Raw genomic sequence first — 23,541 nt, forward strand, 5'->3', positions numbered from 1 at the left:
CAGAAGCTGGGTTGGCCCTTCCCTCCCTCCCTCCACTTTCCTGGGCCATCCCTGTTAGGCTTTGTGTTCAGGCACCCACCACACTGGGGGTGCAGCTGCAGTCTGGCATTATCGCTCTGTGTCATGGGGAGCTGCTCCCAACCTGTCAGATGATGAGACTGCAGGTCCCCAGCGACCCATGTCTTGTTCATCGACATACCCCAAGTCCCAGCTATACAGAACAGATCCCTGGTTGGGGAGAAATGGAGGGACACAGCATGTTTCCTACTTAGGAAACTTTTGTCACTTCGGATTTGGACTTGGATCAGTAAGGACACAGAGAGGGATGAGGCAGCCAGGTAGGAATGTGATACATGGAATGCACAAGCCTCCGAGGTCCTTCTGGGTCCCCATCTATTCTGGGGACGATGTGCTGACTTGCAAAGCTAGAGGGTTATGTGGCCAGCCCAGCATTGAGCAGTTCTGGGCCAACATGTGAGGCCCCGGATGGGTTCCTTGGTCCCAGATTTCCCCCCACTCACCTTCATCACTGGTGTGAGGTTCAGTGCCATTGTCATGGTCAACTTCATCAATGGTCCCTGGCTCACTGTGTGGGCTATCACTGCAAAGAAACATGGAAAGGGGACTCATTGGGGAGCTTTGTACCCTCATGCTGCCCTTAGCCTCCCTCAGGCACCAGCCCGGTCTACCTCGGGCCTTGAACAGATCAGGGCCCACTTGGTCCCTTCTTCTTCATCGGACCACCCATGGACCTTCCTTCCTAAGAGAAAACCTCTTCAGCCTCCTGTTTGGGAAGCTTCCCCAGATGACCCAGCCCTGAAATTTGCTGGGCTGTTTTCTTGGTGAAGGTTGTCAATACCAAGGTGTTCTATAAGATCCAGAGGGCAGTGGCAAAACCCTGGCTTTTATCCTGAGAAGAACCACAGGGTAGGAAGGACTTTTGGAGGTTCTGGGAGTCATTCATTTAGCCCTGCTCCCTGTCTTATGCGAGAAGTGACACATCCAGCAAGGTGGAGTGATGCTCACGAGCAGGGGTCCTCAGTGCTGCATTAGGATGCTGGGTGCAAACGCCTAGCCCAGCCCAGCTGGTGTGAGCAGGCCAGCACCCATGATGGACTGGGTGACACAGTGAATCCAGGCCGGTCAAATTTAGTACTTAACGCACTGGCACAATTTCACCAGCTGCTTCCCTCTCACTAGGTTGAGCCAGCGTTCATGCACACAGTGGTCAGTCAGTTTTTTTTTGTTTTGTTTGTTTTTTACTGAGCCATCGATAAGTCCTAATATATGCCTGACACTGTGCTAGGTACAAGGGATACATTGATGGGTCAGATGGACACAGACCCACCCTCTTGGGCCAGAAAATAAAACTCCAAGTGGAGCTGAAACCGGTTTGGCTCAGTGGCTAGAGCATTGGTCTGCGGACTGAAAGGTCCCAGGTTCGATACCGGTCAAGGGCATGTACATTGGTGGGGGGTGTGAAGGAGGCAGCTGGTTGATGTTTCTCTCTCATTGATATTTCTAGCTCTCTAGCTCTCTCCTTTCCTCTTTGTAAAAAAAAAAAAAAAAAAAAAAAAAAAAAAAAAAAAAAAAAAAAAAAAAAAAAATCAATAAAATATATTTAAAAACAAAACAAAACTGCAAGTGGAAATATTTTATGTAGGAACAAATGAACAGAGACAAGAACAGCAGAGGGAACCTACATAGGGTGGTCAGAGAAGGCTTTTCAGAGTAGGTGACATTTGCAATACCATTTAAAGAAATATAGATTTTATGAAAACTCTGTTGCCTCCTAGATAAGGCCCAGATTCTGCACAAGCGCTTAAGCTCCTGCTGTCCCCCAGAGCATTCTCCCTCACCACCTCCTTGTCATAGGAAACATTCCAGACACAGAACTGGTAATGGTACAAAAACTTGAAAAGCTTCTCTGTCCAAAAAAAATGCTTGCTGGTTCTTCAATGTCCCTGTAATAGAACAGGGACAGACTTGCTCCTGGGGCCTCGAAGGAGATTAGAGAGCTGTGACTAGATAACACCAGGGCTGTCTCTCTGTGCAGGGAAGTGTAATGGGGAAATGGGCTGGAACGGCTCCCTTCTTTGAAGCAGTTGCCCAATATGCCTTCAGAACTAAAGCGATTCAAGAATCCGGGAAAGCTTTGACAATCAAAAGACAAATTCCTGCAGGCACCTGGCTCAGAGCAGTGCAGGCAATGCTAAATATATAGCTGTGTATTGTCCTGGGTTGGGGATAAAGAAAGAGTGAGAACCCTTTGACTGGTCTCTGTCAGCCCCTGTTCTAAATCTTCTGTCTTTTCCACATTAAAAAATTTCCTGTCTTACCACATTTAAGGTCTCAGCCTGGGGTAGGTAGTTGGTCCTGTTTTTGATAAGATTCTGACATATTTCTCCCCTGACCTAGTGTAAGTGCCCAACTAGCAACTGTTGACCTGGTGTGGAGCTCTCAAAGACTGGCTTCACTTTGCTGGAAAAGAAAAGTCCTGGTGGACGGGGACAATGGCAGAAGTGTCACTCTCAGTTCGTGAGTTTGAGGTGAGATCATCCACTTCCCTGCTACCTGAGATGGACTTACAACTCACCTGGCCAAGGACAGCATTGGATCTGCTAACCAATGTGATTAGTTCACCAGACTTAAGCCCCAGCAAGGAGACATCATTCTTGGGCTTGTGTTGGAACATTTGGGAAGGAGAAGCTCTTTTCCCACTGGGGATGCTGAGAGAATGGGCTCTAAATCTGGAGTTACCAGATGCCACCAGGAAAAAGGCTGCCTGAGAATGAGGCCAACATGGAAGAAAGAGGAGCCACAGGCTGAGGATGGCAGGACGAGTCCTGATGATAATAGTTGAACCCCTGGATCTAGCTATACCTGACGCCATGATCCAGACTTTTTAAGTAAACCAATAAATCCCATTTAGTTTAAACCAATTGAGTTGTATTCCTGTCCCTTATAAATCAATAGAGTCTGGACTGATGCATCTATCTCAGGTCAGCCTGCTGTGAAGCTAAAATGAGAGTGCAGACTATAAAGCAGTAAGAAAATTAAACGGTTTCTTACTGTCCCCGTTCAACAGTAACAACATGATAATAATGGTAATAAGAGGAATGGAATAATAATATGAAGAGGAATTGAATCTTACCAATATTCTTCCCCTCCAGCCATGCATTTTTCATACACGGGTCCTTCTAGCTCCCGAGGGCTGGGAAAGATGGCTTCATGATGGATGATGATGGTTTTGATGACTTCATTGACGTGTGCCTGGCAGGACACAGGGTCCTGCCCATCAGGAATGTGCATGAGGGTGGGCCCGAAGCAGATGGCCAGGTTGTAGGGATCCATCATGTTCTCGTCACTGTACTGCGAGAGGCTGTAAGAGAGGAGGTACCCACAGGTCACCTGGGAAAGGCGAAGCCTCCCCCTGTGATTTCTTTCTCTTGAAGGCTCCACTCAAATCTGGGAAGGTTCCGTGTTCTAAGAACAGCTGCACCTGCAAAAGTCTCAGGACCCTCCCTCCCAAAGGAGGCCAGGCTGAGTCAAAAAGGGGCATACCTCCCTCCCCGCCATCCCAGCCCTCACTGCTGGACAACTCACTGGTTGAGGAAAGCGAAGAGATATCTCATGACCACGATGACCACACGGGGAAGGGTGATGAGGATTTGTTGGATCTGGTGCACCCTCTCAGCTGGGCTCTCCAGTTCTGCAACATAAAGGGGCTTTCAGGTTGTCTGTCATCCTCAGAGAGCCAAGCAGTCAGCATTTGTGAGTCCCACCTCCTAGATCAGTTCAGGGGAGCCAGCTCTACTCAGTTCTGGAGACTGAAATATGACCCTGGCCTGGTCAATCAAAGCATCATATTCTTCTGGCCTCTGAGTAGATCTATGGAGGGGTACATGACCTAATTAGAACCAATAGCAGTTGATCCTTGGGACTTGGGACTGGAGAAACTTAGAGAGAGGCACCCTCTTGAAACTGGTAGAGGGGAGTGTGAAGCAGCTGAGGGATCCCAGGGAAGATCCTGCCTGAAAGTGAAGACAGCCTAGAGACAAGGGGACAAAGTCCTGATGACGCCATGAGAAATGTGCATCCAGTGAGGGCCTAACTTTCCAGGAACGTGAGCCAAGACATCCCCTTTTCTGGATTAAGCCAGTATAAGTTGAGTTTCTGTCCCCTGTAACCCATGAGTCCTGATTAAGCTTCCCATTACCCAAAGGGAAAATCTCTGGAACCCTTGCATGGCATTTAAGGTCTACCCCTCTTGCTCCATTGCACCCTTCCAGCCTCTTGCACTATATATATCACTCTCAGCTTTGATCTGGAAACTAAGTCTTCCTCTCTTCTCTTCTGAACTCCTTCCATACCCAGGGGTGTACCATGTCCACGAACTCTTGCATTATAATCCACGTTGTTATTTCTACAACTAGGTTTTAAGCTCTATGAGGACAAGGGCCATACTGCTTCTTTCTCAGTGTCCCCACTGTGTGCCTAGCACAGTGAATAGCCCATAGTGCAATCTCAATAAAGATTTGTCTAGAAAACGATCATGCCGCCTGGGAAATACTTACTAATAGTAGATATCAAATCTTGAAACCTTTCCTTAGGAAAGAGTGGGTTTTCCAATCCTCGGAAATACAGCTTTAAAACACCAGCGACGGAATTGATATCTCGCTCATTTTGGTCATCCACAAGGGGGTCTTCACCTGTGAGGAAACAGGGGTGATGATAAGGAGGCGGGGACCATGCAGGTGGCAGAAGAGAGGACCCAGGCCAGCCTGAACTGGAGCAGGCAGATGGGACCTCCTCAACACAGCAAGTTTAGGGTCCCCCCTGCAACTGATTCTGTAACTGTTCAAACCTATAGGAATGGTATAAAATACCATTCACTTCCCACCACCCTTCACTTATACTCACTTTGCCAAATCTACCTTCTCTCCACGGGGACTGCACAGCTTACACACTCCTACTAGCACCCCAGGAGAATGCTCCTTTTTCCCCCCAGCCCAGCCCATGGAAAGGTGCCAACCTTCTGAATTTTTGCCAATCGGACTGGGCAAATAATCTCTCAGGAGAGCAGCGCTTTCCAGTTTAATCAGGGGCTGCTGAGCTAGTTCACACCAGGGACTGCTGAGCTAGGAGGCTTCTGTGGGGAAGGTGAGAGGAAGCAGGGAGCAAGCTGCCACCTCTAGAAGGTGCTGCAAGAAGTCCGCAAAAGGGTTTCTTGCCCTCCTCCCAGGACAGCCCTAGGCCCTCTAAGACTCGCAAGCCATGAGGAGCAGAACTGGAAATTCATACTTAGCTCTCTTTTCCCTGCCTCCGTAGGAAGAGAATGTGTGTCACTTCAGGGCCTCTGCCAACCTCAACATGCTGTGGTGCAGTTCAGAGAAAGCCCCCCTTCCTTCCTGGACTGGGGCTGTGGCACATAGAGCATGAGCCAGAGCCGCCTCCCACCTGCCCTCCTGGCTGGGCAGTGCCCAACCTGCATGACCAAATGTGGCAGCCAGGACACTGCTGCTCCTTCTACAGGTCGATCTCTCAGATGTCCCCATGGGAAGAGAGAGAACGCTCCCCCACAAGACTTTCTCATGGGGAAGGAAGAGAAAAAGCATTAAACAACCATTGCCTGTGCTGATGTAGCACATTCGCACATGTGATCTCTCATCCTCAAACGGCATTTCAGGGCACCAGGGGAGGCAGGGTTCCAACACCACCATTCTCTCCAGTCAGAAAGCTGAGGCCCCAGCAAGTGAAACAGCTTGCCCACCCTCATGAAGTCAAAGCCAGACACTACCACTCCCAGACCTCATACTGCCGGGGAGATAGCCCTTCTTCCCTACCTTTACAATCATGTCTGCCTCCCTCCTCTCTCCCTCCCTCCCTGTCTCCCTGTCTCCCTCCCTCCCTCCCCCCCTTTTCCTCCCTCCTTTCCTTCCTTTCTTCTTTTTTTTCTCCCTTCTTTCCTTCCTTCTTTCTATTCATCCCTCCCTCCTTCCTCTACAGTAGAATCCCAACCTTTTTCTTTCTAATTTTAAGAAAACAGTTCCTATGAGTGTTCAACATATAGAACAAAACTGTCTTAATTGAACGGGGGGGGGGGGGAGAGGTCCAAGCCCTGTCTCCTCAGCCTCCCTTTCCCAGTAGCAGCCCTTGGGCCCACTGAGGGACCATAGGCATTCTAAAGCTCTGCACTATATTAAGCTGTTCCCTTATATTCACCACACATTGCTCCTGTGTTCTCGTGATGCAAAAGTGAGCTAACACGTCTCCATATTAGCTCCCCTTGTTGAGCATGATTAACGCGTTGACTTTATACTCACACATCATTCACTCTTGCTCTGACCCCCAGAAGACAACTCAGTCCACAAAAAGAGCAGCCCAAAAAGTCCTCCCTCCTAGCCTAGGCCTTCCGCTCTGTACAACACTGGTCACTTCTGCTTCTGGAAATGAATGGAAATCCTGAGCTCGAGATGAGCAGCTTTCTCAGGAGGACAATGACAGCTAACATGTCAGGCAGGTCTGGAGAAGCTGTGCTCACACTTGGCTAGCGTATGTCCTGGGGGAGCTAGAATGGTTAACAAAACGGCCCTGCCTACGGCGTACTCTCAGCCAGGTCACCTAGACATTAAGGCAAGGCTGTGTCCAGGGCGGGGTATGAACACACAGTGTATGCTTAAGGCTCCAGAGGACCTGCTGCAGGACCGGCATGGCAGGAAGGTGCAGGTAGTCTCTCTCCTAATATATGCCTGACACTGTGCTAGGTAAAGGGGTGCATTGATGGGTCAGATGGGCACAGACCCACCCTCATGGGCCAGGAAATAAAACTGCAGGTGGAAATGTTTTATGTAGGAACAAATGAACAGAGACAAGAACAGCAGAGAGAACCGACATAGGGTGGTCAGGGAAGGCTTCTCAGAGTACGGCCACACATGCCTCTCCTGAGACTTCTCAACATGACAGCCCTTCCCATGTCTCCTGTCCATACCCCTCCTTCTGGGGCAGGAAATAGTATTGGGAGGGCCAGGCTGAGGCCAGGATGTGTCACCCCATATAGGCTGTGAGTCCAAACCCCGTCTTGATGGTGCAGGGCGAAAGGGTCACCGGGTCCCTTTCCCTCCACACAGGAGAGACCTGGCAGCTCTCTCACCTTGGTGTATGAAGAGGATGTGGATTGGTTTGTGGGGAAAAGAGAGATGGAGAACTGGCCTGGGAGACAACAGCAAGCCTCGGCTCTCCCCCAGGCCAAGCGGCCCAGTCCTGTCTTTTCCTAGTGTTCTCACTTTTGTTTTGCCAGAAGATTACAGGAAGATCTCAACATTGGAGAAGTGAGTCTAAGATTTATTGACAGCAATGAAGAGGATAATAATAATGCCCTCAACTAAAACCCCAGTTGACTTGTGTCAGAAGAATAAGAAAATGGGTTTAGAAATAGTAAACCAAGCATGTCTGTCCAGAAGATTAAGGAAAAGAGACGGGTGCTTTCAACCGTCCTGTACAGGAAATGAAGGCAAGACCATCTGCTCCTGAGAAGAGAAGACCAGCTCTCTGAGCAAGTGGTGAAAATCAAGCACCCTGCAGGCGCTGGGGATTGAAATTTTACAAAATAAAAGAAAGGAAAAACTCACAATGTCCTGGTTTGGAAAGAAAGCTCTGTCACATGTTTGCACATGTAGGACGTGAGGAGCAGGTGAGAAAAGAAATGTTGAGCCCGGAGCTAGCTCAGGCCACCTGGCTGCTGTTGGGAGTGGGGGTAGGAGGAAGGGGGAGAAACATAGTGGGTTTTCAGGAGAGGTGGGAGGGGGTGCCCTTGAGGGTCAGCTGGGTGTTGAGCCTAACCCAGGGCAGTTGGTTCGTGAATGTCAAGGAAGAGAAAAAAATAAGTGAGAAATTTGGGCACTAGCCAGCCCAAAGAAGCCAGGAATGGTTTTTTCTTAAAAGAGACATACCAGGAATGATTCTTTTAGAATTAGCCATGCTTCACATTAGCCTCAGGTGGAGCAGGATAGACTGGAAAGAGAATAAGATTCACTTGGGAATGGTTGAGAGAGGGAAAGGAGCTAACCGCATACACAGAGAAAAAGCCGAAGGTATTCTTTGCAGCTGAGATTTGGGTCAGGTGATCTCTGCCTTCCAGGGCTTTGCCTGGGGTGGTGTAAGGCTTGTTAGGAGCAGAGTCCTTATAAATTTCATATCACCCCTGCAAGGCACCCAAACAAGTGAACAGAAGGTTAAACTTAGAAAACCACATTCAAGAAGGAATGAAGGCAGTGCTACTGGGGTGGGGATAGGGCCTGGCTGTCTGGTACAGTGAGGTTACTTACAAGACATGAGGAAGCAGGAAAATGCAGTGAGTTAACCCATGGGATTCAAGGAATTCAAAGATGAGCCCAGGAAGATGAGCCCAGCAAAGACTCCTGACCATGACTATTCATTTCCAATAACGCAGAGTAGCAGGGATGCTAAGGAGTTGGGGAAATGAAGGAAAAAAAGCTCTGGACTGTGCTGTCCAGTGTGGTCAAGAGAAGCTCAGGGAATGATGAATGACACTTCCATCAGGGATGCTGATGGGAGAGACCTCTTGTTTTGTGGCCTCTGTGCATGCTGTTTCCGGGGTATGGAATCCTCTGGCTCCGAGTCAGAGTTCATAGGGCCTCAGAGGGATGTGTGCAGGCTATAGTGGTGACCACCTGGAGCTGACAGAATGGTTTCTCCACTCTGAGCTAGACCTCAGGATGGAACTGGGAAGTTAGGGAGGGGGTGAGTGTGCACAGGAGGCAGCCCCTCCAGGGGAAGCCCCATAGTAAGTAGAGATAATTCTAGGGCTAGAACCCTAGGGGGAGGCCTGTCCAGAGCACAGCCAATAGGGATAAACCGTGTATCTCCCAAGGCTGTTAGAACAATGGGTAAGAAAGTGCTTTGTAAATTGGGTAAATCAGTTGGTTGGAGCGTCATCCTGTACACCAAAAGATTATGGGTTTAATCCCTGGTTGGGGTGTGAAAGGGAGAAAACAAATCAATGTCTCTCTCTCTCTCTCTCTCTCTCTCTCTCTCTCTCTCTCTCTCTCTCTCTCTCTCTTTCTCTCTCCCTTTTTCTCTAAATATTAATAAACATATCCTTGCGTAAGGATTTTTTTAAAAGTTGGGAGGTGATCTATTGTGGGGAAATGGATTTGGGACTGGGGGCCTTGGATCAAACTTAATATCAGAACCACTCACAGAAAAAGGGAGTAAGTGAGAGTTAAGAGGAGTAGACTATGGAGATGTTATTCTTCCATAAAGGTGGTGAACTGGAGGCAAAGATATTATTTAGGATGTGAGATAAGCACCTAGTATAAAAAGCAGAGGTGGATTAAGTATTAAACTCCTGACCCAATGAATCCTCACTTTGCATGGACACTGTCACTGGCCATCTATCTGTCCCCATCAGGGAATCTGAGGCCAAGGGAGGTTACAACTAAACAAGCCACATTTGTACCTTTTGTGCTAGTCACTTCATTTCTAATAAGCTTTACACCCTTGATTAATCAAAGTGAGAACTAGGTAACCTCACTGAGGGTGGGAGGAGTGTACAGTCTCTTCCTCCCAAAGTGTAGTTTTGCCAAAAACACTACATAGAAAATTAAGAATTAGGATATTCCAAAAGCCACTCAGCAGTGTTATCTATGTTCTTCCAATGTTTGTAAAACATATCAACCTTTGCAGACTCACATGATCATTCCAGAGAGCTTTACAAGGCCTTCTTTCCCAGCAAACACTGTGTGGCCCACTAGAAAAAGCTACCACGTGTGCTGGTAAATGCTTAACAGCTAGCTCGTTGGAGGAGAAAAATAAAAGATCTTTGTGTTTGCCAATTTCTGTGGTGTAAACACTCCCACCATGGCTGATTTCAAGCTACCAATGTGAAGTCACTGCACACCACTGGCTCTAAAACGTGCTAACACCCACCTTGGCTTCCCCTGGCCACAAGCTTGAAATGGTCACTCTGCACCTACCTCTCTCAAAGGAATTTTTTATGTCATTGACTTCGACTTGAGATCCTGGCACTCGGAAGATCCCTTGCTGCTGGAGTCCTATAAGAAAACACACACAAATAAACAAACAAACAACAACAACAAAAAAGAGAGAAAAAATGCCATAAGGCCTTGAGCTCATCACAACACTGGGAATTTTGGTGACTCACTCCACTGCTTGTCTCTTTCTCCCACCATCCTTTGTAAGAGAGTCATTCCCCCAATGAAAGTGTCCTGGTAGAAACCCAAAATAACCTTTGCAATGAAGTGTGGCTGGCCAGAACACTCAGACACATCCTGCTTCAGATGTCTGTGTCTCTTGTCTGGGCTTGGAGGAAAAGGCCACGAGAAGTTTATATCAAGACTGGATCAATGAATAACCTCCAATTTAACCAATAAGTCAGCTCAGGCAAATAACCGGTTGGTGCATATGGCTACTGAGTTTACCAGTCGCTCTGGAACCAAGAAGGTTGATCTGAGTTTATAAATGCCATTTGAGTGAAATAGCCACAAAGATATTGAACAAGGATCAAATCCACTGCCTCAGTCCTCTCTCCCCTACCACAGACATTTCCTTCCTTCAAGAAAAGCTAGATTCTAAAGTATATGCTGTCCTGGTATGGAGAAATTTAGAAGAAATTAAATCATTAAAAAAAATAGTCTCATTTTTCTCAAGTGTTTCTACAAGGCCAGAACAAAGGAGATGCTAATACCTGCCCTAACAGTAATGACATACAGCAACCCATAGGGTTGAGGGAATTATAAGACCTCCCTCCTTTTAAATAGGAATTAATGGAGGATACTCTGATCCTTTTCCTGGATTCAGTTTTCCTATATAAGACAACTGTCCACAATATAATTTAGGAAAGAGTTTACTCGTAAAAGGTAGGCTTTTGTCAAAGTTTGGTTTGTACAAAGCATTTGCTTGATAGACGCTTGCTTATTTCTTTCTTTTTAAAAACTATATTTTTTACAGAGAGGAAGGAAGAGGGATAGAGTTAGAAACATAGATGAGAGAGCAGCATCAATCAGCTGCTTCCTGCATACCCCCTACTGGGGATGTGCCCACAACCAAGGTACATGCCCTTGACCGGAATCGAACCTGGGCACCCTTCAGTCTGCAGGCCGATGCTCTATCCACTGAGCCAAAATGGTCAGGGCTTGCTTATTTCTTTCGTTAACAAATACTGGCTTTCTACCCCCTACCTATGTCACTGGCCCATTCTTGTAGTCGCATTGGCCTTTGTCCCATACTAGGCCTTTACACTTGTCTTTCTCTACACCTGGACTGCATGGCCGGCTTCCTCTACTCACTGGACTCTTAAAGGGCCCTGGATTCTTAATTACTCTCTGCGAGAGGTCTCTGCTTACCACCTTAGCCAAACCAGCCCTGCCCTGCTCCAGTCATTTCTATTCCCTCTTCATTAGTTTTTAGGCATTATTGCTGCTTGAACTTACATTGTTTATTTCTCCACTTGTTTATTTCCCTGACCTTCTAATTGGTAATATAATCTATGTTATATTGGCTGGTATCTTGTTCAAGCCTATATTCCCATTGTCCAAACAGTGCCTACTATGCGCTCTGAAAGAAATATTTTTGGAGGAATGAATAAATAGATCGATGAAAGCATGAGTTAAGTGCTGAGGATACTGTGGTTAGCAAATCCCAGACACTGTGTTTCCTCCATGGAGCTTACTACACACTTGCAGTATTAACTGACTGACACCAGCTGCAGTCAGTGCTCAAAGCACAGAGCTCTGGGGTCTGGTGGGAGTGAAGGAGGAGCTAAGATGGTCCTCCAGTCCATGCATGCCCTAGCTGCTCCTTGGTTTTCCTAGTTTCTGGGTCTTTCTATCTCCTGACACACAAGGCTCAAAAGATAGCACTCAGAAAGGCAGCTGTTCTGCGGAGCGTCTCCCCTCAGAAGCAGAACAGTGACAGGAAGCCTTCCAGATGAATTAGAATCCATTTCCTTTGAGAAAAGCCTAGCACCTGCTCTGGAAAGAGCTGAAAACACTGCCCCATGATTAAGCTTACCGTATAAATTGATGTATCGGATGCAGCTCTCAACTACCAGCGGGATAGCTTGTCCCGAATCCTTAAGAAAAAAATTTGTGAGTTTTATTGGGCTTGGCAACCGTCATGGGGGAACAGACATTGCAAACACAGATTATAAACTCAAGCCAGAATATTAGTACAATCAGATTAGTAGGAAAACAAGCAAGGAATTGCTAATCCTAAAGGCTCCACAAACAGTTAAAATAGAAAGACTTCAGTTATGTGCAAAAAAAGGCATAGCTATGATAATTTTAAAGAAATGCTCTGTCTTCTTACTCTGCTGGGAAGGAATCAGGGCCCCAGAGGCCTGATAGGCAATCTGGAGAGGGGGGGGAACCACTGTGTGGAGGGGCTGGAGTCTGCTCTTGCAGGGTTCTCTGCCTCCCACTCCACTTTGCCCCAACTGAAGCTATTCTCCCAGTGCTCAGGGATGAGAAAGCAGGGCCAAGGCCTCCTCCCAGGACTGCAGTACCCGATGCCGGAATTAAGAAGAATGCACTATGGGAGATGCCAGCTCTGGACCCAGCGGCCTTTTGAGCTCTGAGAAGAGAAGACCAGTTCCACTCAGGATGTTACAAACTAAACACCCAGACAGGTACTTGTTTAGCAGTGTTATAAACAAAGGTTCTAGAAACAGTAAGTCAGCCCTTGACCATTGAGTGGCCGACTTTAGTCAAACAGGCTGACTAACGTGCAATTCTAAACATGGGCACTTAGGGTGTGAATGTATTTTCGATGAAATCTTCCTAGACTGGCCCATGGCCACCGAGGGCTGGGCAAGGGGTAATTTGCTTTTGAATTCTGTGATTGGTTGGCCTCTCTGCTACTTAGGTCATGGAAGAGCACTTAATATTTTTAAAATTCTCTTTAAAAGGGGTCAGATTAAATGACCAGCTTCCTCAGAAATTGAGGAAACAGTAAGGCATTTGCAATATGCTCTTGTAAAGGGCATTCAGATGCTTCCGTGGCTCCTCCGCACCCAACCTGGGAAGTCTTTCCTTGACTGACTGCTCAAGGAGGGAATGATAACACAGACCCACTGGTGACAGGTGAGGCGGGCCCTGTTCTAACGTCAGCACTACAGACAGGTTTCATCCAGTTGAAGGGGGCTAACGGACCTTTCTAGTAAGTACCTGGTTCCTGGTTCGAGCATTTCTTCTTCCTCTGATAACAAAAAATAAACAGGCAGCAGAGCAGGAGAAAAAGAAAAGATTATGCAGGAGTAAGACCAGTTAGAGTGAGCAGATCCTTCAGAGTCCGTGAACGCCCAAATGCAAGGGCAGCCAGCAAAGGTCCGGGGGGCCTGCCAGCCAGCCTGCGTGGGGTGGGGGTCCCTGCATCTTGGGGCCTCATGGGAGTTTCTTTCAGCGTTGCTGTCTTGAACACCAGGTGACATAGGGGCTTTCAGTCCTTGTCAGAGTGGAGGGAAAGCATGCACTGAGCCCTTTCCTCACCCCATCTCTGGCTACTCAACATAGCGGCTCGCTATTCACCAGTGGGCAAGAGCCCAGCCAGACCCCTTCGGGTTAGCCCAGCTGCCCACACACCTGCAACGCTGTCCCTGGAATTCAGCCCAGGAAACCTCATTCCTGGAAAAAACTAATTTTACCAAGATCATGTGTATCACATGCCCTTAGGATGGCTCCCAATAGGATTCTGCCTAATTCCAAACTCCAAACAGCTTCCCATGCTTTCCTACCAAATAGCCTAGGTAGCTTGTCCTGAGTAGCCACAGGGCTTTGTTCCCTTCCTACCCTACACCCTCACCCTAGCACTGAGAACAGCTCAGGGAACTCAAAGCTGAGAGAGACTGGGGGAGGAAGGGCAGCAGAGTCAGAATGCCTTCCCAATCTTGCCTGTGTTTTCGCTAAGAACCCTGAGCAGCCCCTTTTCAGGGGAGCACACTCCCCCCATCAGTGCAGCAGGTCAGGCTCTGGGGAAGTGCTGTGTCCCATCCGGCCTTCCGAGGAGCCAAACTAAGAAACTGGAGAATGTGCATCTGCTAGCGGGTATCATCTGTCCAGCTGCCAGCATCTCAACAACTGGAATTATATATTAGCTAAACCCACCTGCCTCCCAGAACTGAGCAAACAGCCTGGTCAGATGGGGCTCTGTGTGCAATCTCCTAACAGCTAATGGCAACGACAATAGCCAACATGTCCACAGAGCTCACTGGGTGCCAGGCAGTGTTCTAGAAAGATGACGTCTCTCAGCTCATTTGTGCTAATAGTATCTATCACACACTGTGAGGTAGGTAATCACCATTCTTGTTTTATAGATATACGGTGAGGACTCCCCCTATGCCCAGGGGCAGACCTCCCAGGCTTTGAATTTTATAATAAAAATTGGGTTTCTGTCTATCCGAGAGAATAAAAAAATGATCAAGGATTCTGAAAAGGGTCAATTCAAAAAGGTAGGGCCCTAAGAAATGTATTATATAACTCCAGCAAAATTTATCTGTCCTTCTTAACTTGGGGATGCTTCCTTGTCCTTCAAAACCAGGCCTGAGGAACCTTTTACCTGCCAAGGTCCACTTGGATATTTATAACACTATTTGTGGACCATATGAAATTATCAACTTAAAAATTATGTTGCTATGAAAAATTATCTATGCTCCTAGATTTATTGAATTTCGAGTCCCATCTGAAGTTGCTCTGGCAGGGCCAGACCAAATGATATAGCCCACAGACGGGACGTTTTCCACCCTGCAAACCATCGTAATCATGGGGTCCCTGTGATGTTATTTTATTGGAAAGCCTTTCACAGGTTTGGCATTTCAAAACTGGGAGTTCTTAATCCATGCAGAATATCCTTCCAGAAAGCATGTGAAACATAAGAGAAAGTTCAATTCTGTTCAGAGGATGAAGAATTGACTATGTTACACTGCCTTTTCATTCTCTGAAAGTTAGTAATCCTTGAGAGTAAGACCAGGCTGCATGCAAGCTTGTCTACACACTACCTCCCTCACAGCAGGTGCGCAGGAGTTCGCTGAACTGCACTGACAGCAGATGGCATAAGTACAGTGTAACAATACAAACATCTAATCATTAAACATATCTCTTTCTTTTTCAGTCAAATAGTCCCCTGAGGAGGCTGTGCCATGCTTTGGGGTGTCCCTCTTTGGGGGGGGGGGGCGTCTTTTCAGAGCCAGTTCCACCAGCCCCAGTCTGGCATGTGCCTCTTGCCATTTTGTACCTCTGGTGGCATTGCAAAGCCGAGCTTTGAAAGACCAGAGTGTCCACCCTAACACAGAGTTTGGCACCACTGACAAAGGCCATGCTGCAGGCTCTGGGGAAGACTGGCCAGCTGAAGCAATACCATATCATTAAGCATAAGAATGCAGCTTCCCAGGGTGGCCACTTCCAAGGGGAAAACTCTCATGTTGCTGGAGAAGTTCTGATGTGTTTATCAGGATGAATAAAGTGGAATGACCTGGTGGTCTCAGTTATGTAGGAGCTGCCTACTAACAGACTATTTCTTCAGACAGAACACATATCTTTCCAATCCTGTCAGGTAAGCGTCAGCTCCTTCCGCATTCTCACTCATTGCCCATTTCCAAAGAGCTGAGCAAAGTGGAAAAGGCATCCCTGTCTCTGGGCCTTCCTTATCCTGTTCTCCTTTCAGAGACTCCTCTGTCCTACCCTCCTTTCAAAGCCCTGCCTCCTCCCCAAGCCTCTCTGCTTTGTTGAGCACAGGTCTCCTTGCTTCGAGCTCACACAGAGCTTGTTTCCATGGGGATAATTCACCAAGTGCTCATGGAATCGTCTTGCACTTTCAGCTTTCTGTGTCAAAATCTTCCTGACTGACACCTGAAGCTCCTGGAGGGCAGGGAGAAAAGTCCACACGCCTTTCAGCCCTGCTCAGCTACAGAGAGGGGCTTTCCAAGGTGCCGGGTGCAGTCTTGTCAGAGGAGGGAGGCTGAAGAAAGAACCCTTTTGACACAGCCTCATTCATCCTCCTGTGATCTATGAGGTGGCAGAGTGCTCACTCAGGGACACCTCCAAATAAGACCTCTTTCCTGATGCACCCAACAGCACCCCACCTTTTGGGACTCCATGCCTCACTCCTCTGAGGTATCCTGAAGCAGCCCCCACTGCTCCCCACTTGGGCAGTCTCACTTGTGCCCACTGTCCTTTCCCCAGAACTCAGCTCCCAGGCAGAGACAGTCCTAAGATCCAGGCATCCTGTGCCCCACCCCTCTGTAAGTCCTGGGTGCACCTTGAGGATGGAGGATAGAGAGCAGGGCAAGGGAGCCTCCACTACCCCAAACTGTCAGCAAAGCCCCAAAGCCATACTTTCCCCTGTTGGACACCAGTCTTCTTTTCTGCAGAAAGTGGCTCCGTTGGATGGTGGTGAGCTCTGAAGTAACCATTAAATGGTGGCAGGAACCCTCTCTCCTGTTCCCCTTGGCTAATGCTAAGGGTGAGTCTCTCCTTCCTCAGTCTTTCCCCACCTGCTGCCCTGTCAACTCCACCACCAGCTGAATTTGCCCAAGCCATTCCATCAGGTGGCTTGATCCTGCACCCTTCTCGTCCAAGAAGCAAGAAAAGTGAAACTCATCTAGTTGAACCGCTTTCTTTTTTTCATTTAAGGTATAAAGGGTTAACCGAGAATCTAAAGGAACTGCCTCAGCTTGTCTCCCTTCTCCCAAAAAAACCTTACATGAAGCAAAACTTGGTAGGAGGGTGTTCTGTCACACAGATTTTGTTTCCTTTGCTGGTATAGTCTTGACTGAAAAAATAAAGTCACACTGTTGCCTGCAGGGATTTTCTTTGTGTTGCCTCCAACCAAGCTCTTCCTGGGAGACGTGGGTGTGAGGCGAGGCAGGGGTTATCTGACTGTCCCTTCAGCTAGTGAGGACCACAGTTCCGGAGCAACAGCATGGGGCTGGCAGGGACCACCGTGCTGGCATCCCAGCCCCACGTGGACTTCACCATGATCTTACCCCTGAGAATCACAGCAAGGCACTGGTCAGAGACAAAAGCAGCTCTGATTAGAAGCCCCCACGGAAGCTAAGCACAGGCGGCAGGGAGGAGCTAGTTCGCCATAGCGCCAGGCCAAGGGCACAGATGGAAAGTTCTGGTAGGTGGGGGCAGGGCTGCTGGCCGAGGGGAGGAGGTGGAGAAAGGCTGCCATTACATTGGGCATATTCGCGGACTCTGCGGCACCCAACAAGTACCTTAATGAATGCTTCCATACAGCCGTTAAATAGTTTATGGTTACACACTGAGAGAGGCCTAGGTCTCCTCATTTTCTGTGGTTTAGGGGGAAGACAGGGGGGCCTAGGGGAAAACGGAACAAAAGAAATCAAGAAAGTAACCAATGTAAAACATACAACTGGGACAGATGCTTTTAAAACCCACGACCAGAGGAGAACACGAAATGCAGATGGAAGCCCCTGAACCCCTGCACAGTGGCGTCCCATGCTCCATCGGAAGGCCTTTGGGTGTTTAGGGGATCTTAATTTACCCCAGTGTCAGGCGGGAGCAACACTCGTGTAACACAAATGCATTCTGAATCGTAGCGGAGAGATATAGAACGTGTCTGGGAAACCACTGAACCTCCATCAGAGGCTGTCATCCTGCAAAGCTGACCACATGGAGGGGGACTCAGGGGAGAGATGGAATCTGTAGCCAGAGAAAGCAAGAGACTTCCAAAGATGATTGGAAGGGTTAATGTTCATTATTTTGGCTTAAATTTATCACCAAGTCTCAACTCCCAACGTACCGGGGCACGGATCTTCCTAATGCCTCTTGGCATTTCAAATGCACTTGACTAATCTTTATTCCATTGATCTAAGAGCCAGGCAATTATTATTCTCCTTTTAGAGATGAAGAAACTGATGCCGGGAGGGAGGCTGCAGTTTCTTTGGGATCCTGGGGTGACCCAGGATGATGATCATATCTTGTCCTTCAGTCAAGTACACTTCGATTTCAGCGCTTTCAGCTCCATTACCACACTTGACGTCAGCTTGATCCTGTATGCAAGGCCTCCTTTTAAAGAGGCAAAGACAGACCTAGAGAGGGGAACTGGCAGAGCCAGGCCCCAAACCCAAGCCTCTTTAGCTCCAAATCCAAGATTTTCCCCACGGAAACAATCATGGAGCCTGAGGACACTCCTTCATTTCCAGCCAAGGACTCGCCCCTCCCATTAACCCTTGCCAGCGGAGGACCCATAGGGTCAGGTTGAAAGTGTCTTGCTTTGCTTTAGGATCTCCAGTCCCTGTGTTCCACGCTTGGCCACAGGGAGGGGAAACCGCAACACAGTCCACCAGGAACAGTGAAAACAGCCACAAACATCTGGACCAGTTTCCAGAGTTGCTCACCATGCATATGCCTGGGTTGCTTATTTGCTCATCTTCGCCACCCAAGTTGGCCTGACTCATGCCGCCAGCCTTCCAGGGCAAAGGGCTCTGAGGTGAGGAGGAGGGCCCCCACATCCAAAGAGGCAGTTCGTTCTCAAATGGCTTGGTCCACAATTTGGGGAACAACAAGTAGGGACCCAGCCAGGCACAGATAATGTCCACACGGGATGAGCAAAGACCTGGTCCCCAGGTCTTGATTGAGTTCTGTAAACGGGCAAGAAATCGTATGGGCTTTGGAGCCAATCCAGGCGAATGAGAATCATGCTGCCTCTGCCCAGTGGCCTTGTGCGTGTCTCCTCAACAGCCCAGCCATCCTAGAAGCGCTAACCAACTTCTCCTAGGCGTTTGAGTATTGAGCAAATGCTGCTAGCTCCAGGACATGCATGGGCAAAGACACAGCTGAATCCAAATATCATGCCACCCAAACACTACAACCAAAATAACAGCACAGACCAAAAATTTGAAAAGAAACAACAGGCAAAATTTTTTCGACCCCCATCTTGGATCTTTTGCCAATTTGGTTAGCTAAGTCCATGTCATTTCGGTTTTGTAAGTTATTTATTTTTAAGGATGTGGGTATATAGGGCTGGTATTTCTTACAACAGATCTGCTTTTTAATTTCCAAATTCAAAACAGAGTGCCATAGATGACACAGGTCCATAGGTTTTAAGTCTTGAAATTTGGAATAACTTGAGTATAGCAACTTTGCTAACTTGTCCTCATAGTGTTTTGGGTTTCTGTTTTTGAACATTCTCAGGTCATTTCCTTATCTCACATGGTGTTATACCCTCACAACAATGCTGTGAGTTAGGTAAGAATTATTAAACCCACGTTAGACATAAGGCAAATGAGCTGATGAGAGATTAAGAAACACCCTCAGTCATGGGAATGAATAGAAGTCAGCTCTTCCTACTCCAGGTTCATATGTGAGTGCAAAATTGGGAAACTGATTTTATCACAGAACATTGAGCAGTAGCATTAAATTATCTATTAACTCCCATGGCCAGAGAGAGTATAGACTCTTAATGCAGGTGTTCGACACCCCGTATCAAAATATCCAGGTTCCCAGTTGGTGGATTTCCTTAAAATAAGTCCTAAGGATTTTTTTTCCCTTTAAGTTGATAAAATGGAATGAAGGGAAAATAGGATACTTTTCTCCATTTCTCCTATAAAAATCCTCGAAAACAAAGGGCTGTTGGAATCTCAGGGATTTCTTTCTTTGTGTGGTGCTCTGTGTACTGACTGGAATCTGACAAGGAAACGTAGCTATCCCAACTTTGCATGACATCAAATAGACTTACTGAAATGCGGGGTGAGGCACAAAGTGGGGAGCAGGGGGGCAGCTCAGCCAAGGAAAGTGGGGCAGCCTAAGCCTTCCATCTCTTCTGCTGCTCAGTTGCAGAGCACAAAGGAAAGAAAGAAAGAGAGGCAGGGAAAACGGGAACAGAGAAAGCCACAGAGAGGAAGAAAGAGAAACCAGAGACCAATGTCCCCTTTCTGCCTTTCAACCAAGGTGAAAATTAACACATGTTGGCAACATAGCACTTGGCCTCAAAATTACTGTGACCAAAAGGACAGTGATTAGAGTCTTCCCCCAGATAACCCGATGTACATGGGTGTCAATGTCCAAATATTACAGTCCAATGGTGGTCAGGCTCTTGGAGGCTGTGCATGGGTGTGCACTGGGTTGGATCTGTTTGGACAGAAATCTCCAGTGATTTCACTTCTAATCCAGACCACAAGGGCAAATTGACCTGGATTAGAGAAGATAGTCTTTAGTGTGAATGACCAAACCTTACACTTGCATCTGGCTTTGACATTTACCATACACTTTTCAAATGCATTATTGTGTCTGTTCAGCCTAAATTACAGGCTATTGTGAATATGGGCTATCATAAAATAAGGTTTCTAAGTCTGAGAAAAAGCTCATGTGCAAAAACTGGTCTATCTATTCAAGGCCAACTGTGACTGGGCTGAGGGGACCTGCTCAAATGATTATTCACAATGACACTGACCCTGGCAGGAAACCACAGGAAATACAGAGAGCCACAGTATAGAAACATCTCTCCAAGGGCCTTTCAGATTAACTTAAAAACCATTACCGAGGACAATTCATTGCACAATAAGTTAAAAATGATTTGTGAAAATAAGGGGAAGCTTTTAGTTTACTAACAAAGTTGCCTTTGACTTTGGCCAAGGACCAGAGCACAGAAGGTTGGGGTTTCAATATAGTGCAATGTGTCTAAGTGGGAGACCTAGTAATCTTAACTTGGGTTTCCCAGGTGCTAGGTCAAAGAAGATATGGAATACAACATCTTGGTGGGTTTTATTAAAAAAAAAACAAAATATCCCTTCCACCCCCCAAATGAAAAAACAACCCTCAGCTTTTCTCTGAGGCAGATCCTGAGGCAGATCCTGGCCAAGGACTGCCTCCAAGCTTCCTGCTGGAACAATCTTCTCCCACGTAAATTCTAGGAATTCACAGGAAGCAAGGGACAGTTCAATTCATCCCCCATCTGTCTCACCATTTATAAATTTTGGTGTAAAATGTGGCTTCTGTTGTTTTGGGACGATGATAACACCTTGCCAGAATAAATAAATAAATAAATAAATAAATAAATAGTCTGTTTCTGTAAGTTCCTTAGAAAGTGACCCTGCACATCTGCACACCCATGTGCAAGAAGTCCTCGCATAATGAATCATCCAGATGTTCCCAGACTTCCTGGCTTAGAGGGACAGTTGCACAGGCTAAGCTTCTGGACAGCCTCAGTCTCCACCATCCTGGGCCTGGCAAATTGAAACCCCCAAGGCTTTCCAAGCCTCTTCCCAGCCAATTCCCTTCCAGATGAGGAGAGAGTACAGGGTTCATCCTCCCTTCCTGCCAAGTATGACAGCTTTCCGGGGTTCTGGGCCACAGGGAAGAATTTGTGGGGAAAGGATGTGATCAGGTCACCGGGCTCAGGATGAGACACCTGATGGAAAAGGGCAGGCCCCTAGGTCATGGCTGAATGCATGTTGGGCAGTAGGAGAGCTGTTGCTGGGAGCTCCACACAGACGGGCTCTAAGAACAACCTGGGGCAATGACAGGCCTGCTTATGGATCTAAACTCTGAAAGTGGAGGAATGGTCCAGTCGCTGAAGTCAGCCGTCAGCTACCAGCTGCTGAGTGGAAAGTGTTCACTGGCTCTGGTCTGCTCAGGGGAAAGCGCAAAGGGTAATGCTGAGCAAGCTGGAGAGAAAGCAGAGTTGCCCGTTTGTTATTTTCCCAACAAGGGACTCCCCATCCAAGTGCGGGTGAGGCCCAAAGCCAGGGTTCGGGGCATCTGCGCACGCTTATGTGGGTATGCGCATGCATATGCCCAGATGTGTGCGATTCCAGCCAAATCCAAAGCCTTGGCAAATGCGGGCCCTAGGCTGGGCCCCCAGCTCAGCTGGGCAGTTTGCTCAGCAGCCATATAACAGATAGGAAGACAAGTCAACCGCTACCACACAGCCTCTGGCCTCTACTGGTTGTCCTCAGCCACAGTGATACAATTTACTGTCCCACTGGATGGCCAGTGCCATGGAGGGGGGATACCCCACTGACCCATAACAGCTCTGGAAGCACCCTACCCATCTCCAACTTGCAAGGGGCATGGCTTCCATCTAAGGCTAGAACCAAAAGAACAGCCACAAAAACACCATCTCCTCGGGACAGTAGGGAAGAACTGTCCCGCTTTCAGAAATCCCAGCCCATCTGAGCTCTGGGCAGAATCTGTTTTCCACCTTCCCTTCCCCTCCTCTCCTGCTCCTCCCACTTCCTCTCCCCCCACCACCACCCAGGGTAATAGGTGAGAGAAAACAAGATGCCCGGCTCTTACCTGGTTGTGCCACAGTCTGCTCTTTCCCCTGGAAAGAAAGATATATATTGATGTTTCATTGTTTTTTAACCAGAGAACATTCATATTTTTTTTTTCTAAAAACAAAAAAATAACTGGTCTTGATTATCTGTGAAATGAAGAACAAAACCATGCCTAAGGTATGGTCTGTTGGAAAGAACTGCCTGTTATCACATCCCAAGTACCTCCTACTGGTGGGGTTATGTTCACATACATTTCACTTTTATTGTTCACATACATTTTTTTCAGTGATTCTCAAACTACAGTCTGCTGTCTGCATCAGAGCCCCACCTGGGACCCTTACTAAAAAAGTGCAGGTTTCTGGGCTCCTCCTGAGTCAGAATCTCTGAGATAAGAACCCCTGAATCTACATTTTAACAATCACCCCAGGGAATTCCCTCTGCAAGATAAAGCCCGGTGACTGTGCATTGCTTTGTATCAATAAAGATCTAGTGGCCCTGAAGTGTATCAGCCACAAAATACTTTCTTGTTGTTCCTCAACCTTGCTACCCCTTCACATCCCTGCTGCCTTCATTCACAGATGAGTACCTGCTCACTTCCTTCCGTGGAAAAGAAAAATCAGTAAGATGGGGTCTTGGTGTTGCCTCCAAGAGACCTGCCCACCTACCTGCACCCACCCACTCACCTGCTACCTGCTGGTACTCCTGAGGAAGCATTCTGCTTCTGCCAAAGCCCAGGCCTTCTCCCTGTGCTCTGGGTCCCATCCCTCTACCTTTCTCAGGAGCCCTGTGCCTCCAAGTGCCTCCTCTCTCTCTAGCTAGCATTACCTATCCCCTCTACTAGATCATTCCATTCACATATAGACATATTCTGGATATGTATATGCTAGCTTTTTAACTCCTTCTAACTTCATCCACATTTCTCAGCTCTGTGTACAGCATCACTTCCTGAAGGAACTGGCAGTCACTCTCCCTCCTCCCTCCCCAAGTGCAGTGGCTTCTGTCCTCACCACTCCATGGAGCTGGCTCTGCCTCTGTGTGGCTGAGTCCAATGCCCTCTCTGCTCTTATCTGACTTCTCGGCACCATTCAACTCAGCTCATTGCTTCCTTCCTCTTAGCAGCGTACTCCTCTTGCTTTTCATGGATCCACACTTCCCAGGTTCTTATCTCAGGTGTCCTTCCTACCCTCCAGGCTGTTCCTCAGTTTCTCTTGTTGTCACCTCCTCATCTGCCCACATCCAACCTCTAAATGTAGGAATGTCTC

General features: G+C 47.7%; 1 protein-coding gene across 10 annotated transcripts in view; it reads right to left on the reverse strand.

Annotated features, from left to right (window-relative positions):
- Nucleotides 1–23,541, reverse strand: part of SRGAP3 (SLIT-ROBO Rho GTPase activating protein 3) — a 219,584-nt gene that overhangs the window by 16,135 nt on the left and 179,908 nt on the right. For 2 of the 10 annotated variants that reach the window (XM_084901918.1, XM_084901923.1), the window contains exons 11-19: nucleotides 22,299–22,326; nucleotides 19,741–19,827; nucleotides 13,194–13,239; nucleotides 12,055–12,115; nucleotides 9,999–10,076; nucleotides 4,578–4,712; nucleotides 3,607–3,712; nucleotides 3,155–3,382; nucleotides 522–601 (exon numbers count right to left, since the gene is read on the reverse strand). In XM_084901918.1, the coding sequence (XP_084758044.1) occupies nucleotides 522–601; nucleotides 3,155–3,382; nucleotides 3,607–3,712; nucleotides 4,578–4,712; nucleotides 9,999–10,076; nucleotides 12,055–12,115; nucleotides 13,194–13,239; nucleotides 19,741–19,827; nucleotides 22,299–22,326 (849 nt within the window). Of the gene's footprint in view, nucleotides 1–521; nucleotides 602–3,154; nucleotides 3,383–3,606; nucleotides 3,713–4,577; nucleotides 4,713–9,998; nucleotides 10,077–12,054; nucleotides 12,116–13,193; nucleotides 13,240–17,254; nucleotides 17,358–18,321; nucleotides 18,644–19,740; nucleotides 19,828–22,298; nucleotides 22,327–23,541 lie in introns of those variants that run through there. The other 8 variants (XM_084901919.1, XM_084901922.1, XM_084901921.1 and 5 more) reach the window with 8 other exon arrangements.

This window comes from Pipistrellus hanaki, assembly GCF_964339955.1.
Source record: "Pipistrellus hanaki genome assembly, chromosome: 13".
In the NCBI taxonomy this organism is placed as follows: domain Eukaryota; kingdom Metazoa; phylum Chordata; class Mammalia; order Chiroptera; family Vespertilionidae; genus Pipistrellus; species Pipistrellus hanaki.